The sequence below is a fragment of the Echinops telfairi genome, unplaced genomic scaffold (genome assembly GCF_000313985.2).
Source record: "Echinops telfairi isolate 266 unplaced genomic scaffold, ASM31398v2 ScPeMD7_3533;HRSCAF=4204_0, whole genome shotgun sequence".
Lineage (NCBI taxonomy): Eukaryota > Metazoa > Chordata > Mammalia > Afrosoricida > Tenrecidae > Echinops > Echinops telfairi.
The window spans coordinates 49,851,513-49,863,622 of record NW_022107431.1 but is presented as its reverse complement, the minus strand read 5'-3'; the positions used below and the strand labels follow the sequence as shown (position 1 = coordinate 49,863,622).

Here is a 12,110-nt window from a genome sequence, read left to right as displayed (position 1 = left end):
GTTTTTTACTTCAAAATAAGATATGTGCAGTGTGCGTAGGAATTTGTTCATAGTTTTTTTTTTAAACTATAGTCTGGCCCTCCAACGAGTCTGAGGGACAGTGAACTGGCCCCCTGTTTAAAAAGTTTGAGGACCCCTGCATTAGAGAGATGCAAACCAAAAGCATAATGAGGAACCAGTTCACTCCCATGAGAATGACTGAGATTAAAAACATAATTAAAAATTGAAAAAAGGTTGTTGAGGATGTGGGAGAATTGAAACCCATGTCCATTGCTGTGGAAATGAAAACACGGTGCAGCTCGTGTGACAAACGATGGTTCCTCAAAACTCTGGAACTAGAACTACCATTATGACTCAGCAATTGTACTCCTGGGTCGGTACCCTCAGGTCTGAAAGCAGCGACCCAAACAGATGGAGGTATCCCAGTGTTTCACTAAATATTCACCAGCAGCAGAAGAAACAAAACGGACTGCCATGGAGTTGATTTTAACTCATAGCAACCCTATAGGACAGGATTTCCAAGACTGAACTTTTCACAGGAGTAGAACCTGCTGACCTTGAGGTTAGCAGCCCATTGTGGAACCTACGATGCCCCCCAGGCTCCCAGTGTCAGGAAAAGGAGGAGGACATGGAGTGTGTGACTACTTGGCTCCATGAGCAAGGGCCTCCTTTGCCATAGATTAGAAGATCAAATTGCCATGAGTATAAAAAGGTTTCTTTGATAGCACAATAAAGACTGACTTAAGGGTATGTGGTATTAGAGGCAGGGAAGTCAGGCCTTCTCAATACTCCAAATTAAATGAGCATTTCATTGAAAACAATAGTGTTTGGTGTGAAGGGATGAGAAAAAGTGGGCTAGGCGTGGTCACTTGTTAACATGAAGGAAAATGCTTGCCTAGTTTTGGATGGGGAAAACTGATTGTTTTATAGTATCACTGACCAGAATGGAGGGACCACCCCCCCCTCCCCCATCAGGAACAGGTTGGAGAGAAGAAAAATATCGAGCGTGGTTGACGGGTTGTACGTGCATTTGGGTGGGAGGTAAAGAATGAGGCTGATGTCTGGGGGAGCAGGCCTGGACTGTGGGTGGAGATTTGAGAGTCATCAGGGAACAGCATGTAAGAGAAGTAAGTGGAAAAATACAACTGGTGAAACAGCACAGCAATCGGCATAGAAATGAAGAGAAAGACTTTCTTCAAAGAGAGGGAACGACCATTTCCTGTCATTCAGAGAAGATAACTAAAGGCTGAAAAGATCCTGTTGAAAATAGAAATTAAACCTCTGTCTTTCAACTTTTCTCTCTGATTAATTTGATCTATAGCTTCAGCTCCATTTTGTTTTTCTACAAAACACGTGTCTGTAGTGAATTCTCCTGTAACTCGTAAGCAGGGGACCTGGCATTGATACCAGTATTGGTCTGCCTATTGTTAAAGCCCGTTTTCTTAGCTCTGCCCCTCACTTTCAGATTTTTTTCTCTGAGTTCAAGACAAATTGTTGAATCTCACCCATTTCCCCCGCTTTCCAACAGCCACAATACGAGAACACTTCACTTCAGGGGCCATTTTCAGAACCATCAGTATCTAATTCCCAGCAGGAAGAACTTGAACAAAAGCTAGCCTCGGCTGAGAAAGAAGTTTTACAGCTCAATGAGTTTCTCAAACAGAGACTAACCCAATCTACTGAGGAGAAGAAGAAACTGGAGGAGAAGGTAGGCATTTTAATAAAGTTTTATGAGATCAGCATTTCTTCACCAAATAATTTGTCATCTACATTATCACCAAGTTTTACATTTATGTGGAAGTAATTAGTTTTGTGGAAACTTAAAAAAAATACTGATGCTATCAGCATGAATATTATCTCATTCTAACTAATAATGGAGTCTTTTTAAGTCAGTTGCTTCCAGCTGCCCTGTGTAGTTGATGGGTTATCAAAGGCTGTCCTTGTCCCGCTTTCTTTGTCATGTTAAACATGTTGTTGTTAAGTCAATTCCAATTCACAACAAAACATTCTCTGGTCCTGTATCATCTTTAAGATTATTTGAGCCCATAGTTGTAGCCACTGTGTCAAATCAATCTCGTTGAAGATTTCCCTCCCTTTGACTCTCAACCAAGCCTCATACCCACATCCAGGGACTGGTCCAAACTCCAAAGTACGTGAGACTAGGTTTTGCCATCTGGCTTCTAAGGAGATTTTAGCTGTCCTTCTCCCAACACATACTCATTCATTCTACTGGCAGTCTATGGTATACTCAGTATTCTTCACCAACTTAGAACTCTATTCAAAGACAGCAGTTTTTCTTCCTTATTTGTAGTCCAGCTTTCAGATACGATGGCTTGGGTCAGGGTTACAGACCTTAGTCCTCAAAGTGATATTTTTGCACTTTAAAGAGGTCTTGTGCAGCATATTTGCCCAATGAAATATGTCTCCTGATTTCTTTGACCACTGCTTCCATAGGCATTGATAGCATATCCAAGTAAAATGAAATTCTTGATAACTTCAGAATTTTTCCCATTTATCATGATGTTACTTATTGGTCCAATTGTGAGGGTTTTTGTTCTCTGACGTTGAAATGTAGTCCATACTAAAAGCTGTAGTCTTTTAACTTCATTGGGTAGTGTTGTTCCAAGTACTTTTCCTTCAGAAAGTAAGGCTGTACCATCTGCAGTACAGTGAGATCTGTATGAGTATCTCTTCAGTCTGTTGCTGTATTCTTCTATAGCCCAGCTTCTTGTATTATTACATAGCATACAGATTGAATAAGTAGAGGAAAAGGACATGATCTTGACCCACACCTTTCGTGATTTTAAATCACACAGTATCCTTTGGTTCTATTAGAATGGATGCCTTTTAATCTATCAACAGCATCTGTATGAGCACTGTTACGTGTTCTGGAATTCCCATTCTCCTCAGTATTATTCATACTTTGTTATGATACACATAGTCAAATAGCTTTGTGTAATTGTCAATTAAACACAAACATCTTTCTGGTATTCTCTGCTTTCTGGCAAGATCCATTTAACATCAGCAGTTATATCCCTTGTTCCACCTCCTCTTTTGAATCTGGCTTGAATCTCTCCCATTTCTATGTGAATGTACTGCTGCAACTATTTTTTAAATGCTATTCAGCAAACTTTTACTGCTGTGTGATATCGTTCAATAATTTTATCATTCTGTTGGGTCACCTTTCAGTGGAATGGAGCAAAATGTGGATCACTTCAAGTTAGTTGGCTAGGTAGCTGTCTTTCAAGTTTCTTGGCGTAGACACCTGGGTACTTCTAGTATTAAGTATATTTTGTGAAACATCTCAATTGGTAGATATTCAATTCCTAGAGCCTTGTTTTCACTAATGCCTTCAGTTTAGCTTGGACTGATTCCTTCTATACCATTGTTTCTTGATCATATGGTACTTCTTGAAATGGTGGAACATTGACAGTTTTTTGTATTTTTTTGTATTATAACACTGTATTTCTATCTTGGATATTTCAAGCATTCCATTTCATTTTTACAATTTCCAATTTTCCTAGATTCAAAATATGTTGAGCATGAAGAGTTAGTAAGTAATGAAACTGGTCTTTGCTGAGCAGAAAACTTGAAGTTGCTTATAGGGAAAATTCTGATTGCTTATACCAGGGGCACCCAAAGAAACCCAGCAAAAAGCTCTGCTGGCTAGATCTTTTGTACTATGCATTTTCTTGCTAGGCGAGCATCCAGCAACTTGCTCGGAGGTAGTGCACCCAGTGGTGTCGACTGGGAAAGTTCTCTTTGGTCACAGTGAATTTTTGCATAAAAGTAGTTTCACTTGAACCTTGTGTTTGTGATGGCCAATTTAAGAGAACAGTGTGTAGCTGTGAAATTTTGTTTCCTGCTCTGGAAAAATGCTGCAGAAACTTGTGATGTTGAACACAGCTTACAAGGACAGCACTATGGGGAAAAACTCCAGTGTACAAGTGGTTTTCTCTTGTCAAAAAGGTGAAATGTCAATTGATGACAAACCTCGACAAACCTCGTTCTGGACATCTGTCACTTCCCGAATGTACAAAAATTTTGACAAAATGTGTGCACTTATAATTGAAGACTGATGACGGACCATTGAAGAGAGGGGGAAGTTATCTGGACTATCTTGGAGCTTGTTTCAGTGAATTTTAACAGAAAATTTGGGAATTGAGAAGGGTTAGGATCACTGCAAAATTTGTGTCTCGGGTTCTGACTGACCAGAAAAAAGAGTGTTGACTTTTAGAAATATGCCATCCTTTGAAAGAACAGCTCCGAAGCGACCCAGACTTTTTCCCAAGGTCATTACTGGTGACAAGACATGGTGCTATTCTTATGACCCCGAAAGCAAACCAATCAAGCCAGTGGAAGATGCCATTGCACCTTCCCCTAAAAAAGCTCATCAAGTGAAATTAAAGATCAATATGATGCTCATTTTTTTGTTTTGGATGTGAGGGGATAGTGCATTGGAGTGTCTTCCACCAGGTCAGACTGTTAACCAAGCTTTCTATTTAGAGGGTCTGAAAAGATTGTGTAACAGTGTGTGACAAAAAAGGCCTGATTTGTGGCAGACTGGGGACTGGTTTTGCCACCATGACAAGGTACCTGCTCATGCAGCCATCTCAGTGAGCTAGTTTGGCAAAAAACACATGTCTCTCTTACCCCACACACCTGACCTCACTCCATGCGACTTCTTTTTGTTTCTGAGAATGAAGAGGGACATGAAAGGACAGCTATTTGATGATGTAGAAGAGATGAAAAAAAAAAACAAACCCCAAATCAAATGAGGGAGGTACTGTCAGCCATCCAAACAGATGAGTTTGAAAAATGTTTCCAAGAATAGAATTGCATATTTGACAAATATATCAAGTATGAGGAAGATTTTGAAAGTGATAAGATAATTTTGTAAAAAATTAAAAAACAGCTTTGAAAAAATAAGTTAGGTTTTTTGGGAACCCCCTCTTAAATAGCTGAAATCTAAATATACTCACATCACACACACACACACCTATTTTCTGCCCTTGACAGGATGCAAAAATTACTATTTTACTCTTGCTTAGTTTCGTGGGAAATAGTTGAGTGTTTTCTCGTGACATGTTGACATATTTCCACCTGACACAGGTAGGAGCCATGCTCATCCTAATTTACTGGAGAATAAGTGTGGCACCAATTCCTGGGCTGCTAATTACTGGCAGACTGGATTTAGACTTATCGTGATCTACCTAGTGTATTGTTTGAATAATTAAGTCTTCTACTCAAACGATGTTAGAGGAGCAGGTCTCCATGATTTTTACAGCAGGTTTGGAGATATTAATTGAGACACAGTTGATAAATCTTCACGTGAGTGTGTACGAATTGTGTGATTTGAAATTTTTATCTTCCAAAAGAGACAAAGAACTTCCATATCCCATCTTTGTCAGATGTGTGGTTCTGCCTATTGCTCATGCTTTGTACAGTTCCATGGTTCAGAGAAAGTACTCGGGAAATACTTGCTTGTGTCAGACAGACTTTGGAGGACTGAAAGAGTTCCCTCACCCTGGGGGTTTTAATTAAGAGAGTATGGTAAACATTTTTAACAGATTTTACTAATGCATCTACTGCTTAATAAAATCAATTTATACCCCTTTTACCTATTTGACAACTCCTGCTTTGATGTCTCATAGGTTATTTCAAACTTCATGTTTAAAATGCCATTCTTAAGCTACCTTCTGATTGCCCCTCACAAGTCTGAATGAAACAGGCCCACCCCACCCCCAGTATTCATTGCTGCTGATTCAGTTCCACAAGCTAGAAAGTTAATTATGTTAGGAAAGCCCTTGTCGAAGATAGAGAATCTATTACCAAAGTTTTTAAATTTCTTCTTAATATCTGAATCCACTCTTGCTCTGTCTGCTGCCCCCATTCTTTACGTGTTATATACAGTAAAATATACACATCTCAGGTGTCTTATCACTGTGAAGTAACTGTCACCCCAAGTGGGACACAGAACCTTCCCATCACTCTGGACAGTTCTCTTTCTTTTCCAAGATCACATTTTAAAAAGTTCTCGGTAAGCTCTGTGAAGACTAGGACTGTATTTGCATGTCTCATTATAATATATGCAATAGCACCAGCCATGGTGTCTTGAGTATTGTTTAATTAATTAGTGAGTGAATTCGTTTACGTGATTCTTGCTATGAGGGAAGAAAGGAGAGCAAGTCAGTTCCAAGGAAAAGATGTCCGCGGAGGCCCGTGCTGGATGGCAGCTCCTAATTGAGATAGGGAGAGGTTGCTAACAAGTGCCGGGCTGGACAATCCAGTACTGAATTCTTAAGGCTGGTAAACAAAAGTTGTGTGACACCACAAGCTGGGTGACATAACAACAGACATTTATTGTCTCATAGTTTTGTATGTGGGACTCCAGAATCGGAGTGTCTGTCATAGTGATTGCTTCTGTGGCCCCAGGGACAAATCTGATCCACGTGGCCTCACTTCTGGCACCTCCAGGTCTTTGTTGGCTTGCAGCTACAGCATCACACGCCTCTGCTTTTGTCTTCCTGTCTTTCCTAAGGACGTCAGTCAGAGGGAATCAGCAGCTCTCAAACCCATCTGTGAATGAAATAGGAATGGAAAGGTACTTGACAAGGGGTGAATGTAGAGGGTGCAGTTGAGATCAGAGGGCTGCAGGCACGCGTGAGAAAGGATGGCATTATTTCCTTGTGTGTGCCTGCCACCATCCAGACAGGACAAGAGCATTTAATACCATCGTAAGAATAATAAAGCAGTTAGTTTCCCTATGCTGAGCTCTTTTTTCATAAGACTCAGACACCATGTTAATGTGCATTAAATGTCCTCATCAAATCATACTTTATAGAGAAACCCTATGAAATATAGATCATAGCCCCATTTTAAGAGGGGGTAACTGAGCCTCAGAGGGAAGTTGAGTAACTTGAAATTGTAATTCTATTATAGAGGAAAGAATGTTTCACTGAACTATTTTATTATAAAGATAAAAAAGTTTGTAAACCTTTCCTAATATAGGACCTTCCTGCTGCTTTTTAGGAATGATCTCAGTAATAATTCCTGAAAGAAAAAAAAAAGCAGAAAACTTAACCATCAGTAAGGATATATAAATACACGTGGAAGATTTCGGGGCTCATACATTTATTGCCATCATCATTCTCAAAACATTTGCTTTCGACTTGAGCCCTTAATATCAGTTCATTTCCCCCCTCCCTCATGAACCCTTTGTAATTCATACACTGTCCGACGTTTCCCTTCACCCACTTTTCTGTTGTCCATCCCTTTCTACTCCACCTTCCATCCACCCTCTAGGTATTGCCACTCTTACCACTGGTCCTGAAGGGGTCATCTGTCCTGGATTCCCAGTTCCTATCTGTACCAATGTACATCCTCTGGTCTAGCCAGATTTGTAAGGTAGAATTGGGATCATGATAGTGCGGGGAGAAAGCATTTAAGAACTAGAGGAAAGTTGTGTTTCATTGTTGCTAACCTGCACCCTGATTGGCTCGTCTTCTCCCAGCAACCCTTCAGTAAGGGTGTGTCCAGTTGCCTACAGATGGGCTTTGGGTCTGCACTCACCCACTTTTACAATGATATGATTTTTTATTCTTTGATGCCTGATTCCTTGGACAGCTCATGGTCACACAGGCTGGCGTGCTTCTTCCATGTGGGTTTTGTTGCCTCTAAACTAGATGGCCACTTGTTTATCTTTTAAACCTTTAAGACCCCAGCTGCTGTATCTTTTGATAGCTGGGCACCATCAGCTTCATTCACATGTGGACGATTCTTAGTGATGCCTCATTTGTAGATAATTATTGGAGTTCAGATGTCTGTGAATCTGAAACAATAGAAAAATTGAAAATTGGAAGAGGTGGGGGGGAAAGCTCATAAGTTTGCAGGATTGAAAATTCCAAGCCACAGGGATATGTGATCAGCAAACATCTGGTATCCGATACGAGAGTGCCGACAGAGATTTATGATAAGGGGAACAAGTTGACATGACAGCAAGAAAACAGTCAACTACAAGAAAACTAGGACAGATACCTTTTTGTTTTAGAGATAGTATGCTTAACTTATTCCAGTAGCTGCTTTTTAAGAACATTATTTTGTTACATTTTAACAATTCGGAATTAGGGAGCATTTTGCAAAACTAGGCTGGGTAGTTATATTTACTTCTGTAACATTTGCTAAGCCATCACAGGCGTGGTTGATGAGGACTCCAGGAACAGCTAGTTCCTAGGCAACTGAGTGGGTGAGGAGCCCAGTATAAGGGCTTGTTATTGTATACCATTAAGTCAATTCCCAGCCACAGTGACCTTACATGACTGAGCACATCTGCCCCATCGGGTTTCCTAGACTGTCATCCTTTCAGGAAAGATTCCCAGACCCAACTCCTAATGGAAATGCCAGCAATTTAAACTCTCCAATTGCTTTGCAGGAAAAAGGACCCCATAGGGACTAGTCTGAAAGAATCCAAAGAGCGTTGACTTTCAGTCCATCAGAGTTTAAATCTATCGATATAGATTTCAGTAACATCACTAAAGGCCCTTGGACTTCATATTTTAAAAGGGAATGAATGCTGTTAAATGTTCTTTGAGGTCATTCCCAAACTCAAACCATTGCTATCCAGTCTTTATTACTCATTGCGACCCTAAGCAGAGTAGTATTGCTCCCTAGGGCTTCTGCAGCCGTCAGTCTTTATGGAAGCACACAGCTTCGTTTTTCTCCTATGGAGTGGCTAGTGGGTTTGAACCATAGGCCTTTGGGTTAACATCCCAGCACTTAACCCACTGCCACACCAGGGTTGGTTGGGGGTTTTATCTACTCCCATCTGTTATGTTATGGCGCACCAGTATAACTCATCTAGTCTAAGAAAGACCAATAATGATAGAATTTTCTTCCTCTTTTACCAGAAAAGGTAGTAAACAGAATCAAAACCAAGGTGTTGCATTGGTTAAGCCCTCAGCTACAATCCAAAAAGTTAACATTTAAAACTCTTGAGCCTCTCCATAGGGGAAGGATGTATCCATCTGCTTCCATAAAGATCACAGCCTTGGATTCCCTATGGAGCAGTGCCACTGTGTATACTTAAAGGGTCACTGTGAGTCAGAATTGACTCAATAGCAATGATGGGTTGTGTTTGTTTGTTTGTTTTTAAATGTATCCTGACTTGGAAGAAAGGCCAGACATTCTGCTTCCAAAAGTCATCCATTTAAAACTCTATGGAAGATAGTTCTGCATACAGGCTTGCCATGAGCCAGAGTCAACTCCACAATAACTGGTATTACTGATTTATTAATGTTGATGATAGATAAATTATTGATGCTATTGATGGAATGAGTAGAGGAAATGAGATACAATTCATTTTCTCAATTGAAGTTGTTGTAATAAATGTTTTTATGCCTGAAAGAAATTAAGCAAAGTATGAAAAGAAAGGATATTGTAGACAAGTGTTAGCTTTAATACAATTAATCACCAGCAAAATAAGTGGTAGTATTAGTAAAAATACTTTAGAAAGCGCACTGACTGTTTGGGATATTGGTAATATGAGTCTGAAGCTAGCTACCTACCTTTTAGGCAGCCTTTCATGTACAGCAGGAGTCCTGGTGGTGCCATGGTTAAGGGCTGGACATTTGAACCCATCAGCCACTCCATAAGAGAAAGGTGTCTACATCTACAAAAAGTGAAAAACAAGAAAGCAAACTGCCTCTGGAGTTTATTACAAGTCCCAGCCACAGAGGACAGAGTAAAAGTAACCTGGAGGGTTTCCAAGGCTCTAGATCTTTACGGAATCCGACTGCACATCTTTCTCCCCTGGAGAGACTGGTGGGCTCCAACCACAACCCTAACCACTGCAGGATTCCGTAAGAAATACAGCCTTAGAATCCCAATGGGGAAGTTCTACTTTGTCCTATAGAGTTGCTATGCATTTGTTTTAAACTTCTTAAGGAGTCTAAAACAAAATCCATATTGTTTTTAATTGCTATTAAGTTTAAATAAAAAAATTAATAAATAGGCCACATGTCAGGTGATAACCTACCCGGTGTCATTTAGTGGAGTCCAACTCCGAGCAGCACTGGGTAAGGTTTCTGAGCCTTTGCAGCTGTGCACAGCAGATAGCGGCACCTTTCTCTCGAAGAACGACTGTGGTTCTGCCATGTCGACCGTGGTGTTAGCTCACCCCTAACTCACAGTGCCACCATTCCCTCACCTCCATCAAGTCGATTCTCATGCACAGCAACCCGATATAGGTTTTCTGAGGCTGTTAGTCTTCATGGCACCCAACAGCAATTTCTTCTCCCATGGAGCGGCTACCGGGTTTGAAACGTATGGACCTTGGACTTAGTAGGCCAATGCTTACCTGGCAGCACCACCAAGGCCCCTTCAGTGCCGTTATTGGGCATTACAAACAACAACAGCAGCAGCTAATACACAGGGATTTACTAGGACCATGTGTAGTAAATGTTCTGTGTTGTTAGGTGCCACCGAGTCAGTGCCTACTCATTGTGACCTTGTGTACAATAGCCATCTTCACAGTTGTTCTGTTTGAGCCCACTGTTGCAGTCACTGTGTCAGTCCATCTTGTCAAGGCTATGAAGAGGGTATTAAGTAGGCCCTAAGTTAGCATAGTTCATCAATCCCAAGACAACATAAATGTTAAGACACGCCTTGCTTTTATGTACCTCTTAGAAAGAAAATGTGCTGCAAATTCAGTTATGCACAACGCTTTAACAGTAGTCTTGCTTGAGTCATGGATTGGTCTCACTAGTCTCTCATCTGGTTCTAGGGATTTGGTAAGTTCTGGCTTTAGTTGCATTGCTTAGTTCATGATGAGCAATCCCTTTGCATGTCTGTTAGTAACAAAAGAGCTTTGATTGCTTGAAGGTGTCTTCCTTCCTTAGTTCGCATCAGGCATTTAATACAGCTACACAAAACAATAAGAAATTCCAGTCAATCCTCCAGATAGGAATATTTGCTTCACTGATTTAAAAATATTGTACTCTCAGACTCTTTGTATCTTTCTGAGTGGCCAATAACTTTTGTTTTGATGTCTAATTTTAATGTAACATTTTGAAAACATTTTAAACTTCATTTAAACTCAACTCGTCTTTTCAACATGTACAAAACACATTGGCAGTGATAAAGATGTGGACAGCCTTGACCATTTTGTACATGTGTAAACAGTGACAACTAATTGATGACTGCCTTCCAGCTAACTGCAGTTTATAAGGTACCACCAAACAAAGAAGAAAAACCCGAAATGTTTCTGATAGGGAAATTTTAAAGAAATGTGTATCTTTGAATTGATGAAAAGAAGCGTATCTTAATTAAGTTGTAGAACTATTGGTGAAGTCAATGATGCCTTGGATCGGAATGTTGATTTTGTATTTATTTAATAACATAAAGCCATTAAAGAGTCTTAATATTTTTTTTGTAGCTTAAAACCAGAGATAGGTACATCAATAGCCTGAAAAAGAAATGTCAGAAGGAATCTGAACAAAACAAAGAGAAGCAGAGAAGAATTGAGACCTTGGAAAAGTATCTAGCTGATCTGCCAACCTTAGATGATGTACAGAGTCAGAGTCTGCAGGTAACATGAAATGCTCATCTTCCAACCATATGAAAGCCTGGGAAGTTTAAGTTGACTCTTTAGAAATCTAGCAACTTTTATAGTTTAGTTTTTATTTTGGTGAATTATAAGTTAAATACTTGTGTTTAATTGCTGTTTTATGAACTGAACTTTAAATCAGAAATGTTTGTCATCTCAGCTTAAGTAGCTCTTTCTTACTGGTAGTTGATATGCACTTCCCAGAGAACTTGCATGGTAACTCTCTCAAAGTTTTACTCTAAGGGTAGTTTTTAAACCACTGTAATTCTTCTCTCTTCCCCTCACAGCATTTATGTTTGGCTTTCTCCATATTCTCTGGGCTACATTGAGCGAGCCAGTGCTGGCAGGGCTCTTCCACTTGGCTTCTCCTGCTGCAAGGCTCTAGGCTAGTTCCATGTGTCTCTCGGGGAGTCAGCATAGAGAGAAGAGTGTCTCCAAGGAGGAAATCCAAGATTACCCAGAATCCTCAGGAAAAGTCCATGCCCACACTGAGCCTTCATTGGCTATA

General features: G+C 40.2%; 1 protein-coding gene across 1 annotated transcript in view; it reads left to right on the top strand.

The window, feature by feature from the left end:
* The window catches only part of CEP85L (centrosomal protein 85 like), a 115,694-nt gene that overhangs the window by 85,279 nt on the left and 18,305 nt on the right, over positions 1-12,110 (top strand). Inside the window, exons 6-7 of the mRNA XM_004702030.2 lie at positions 1,529-1,708; positions 11,432-11,584. Coding sequence (XP_004702087.2) covers positions 1,529-1,708; positions 11,432-11,584 — 333 coding nt within the window. The remainder of the gene's footprint in view (positions 1-1,528; positions 1,709-11,431; positions 11,585-12,110) is intronic.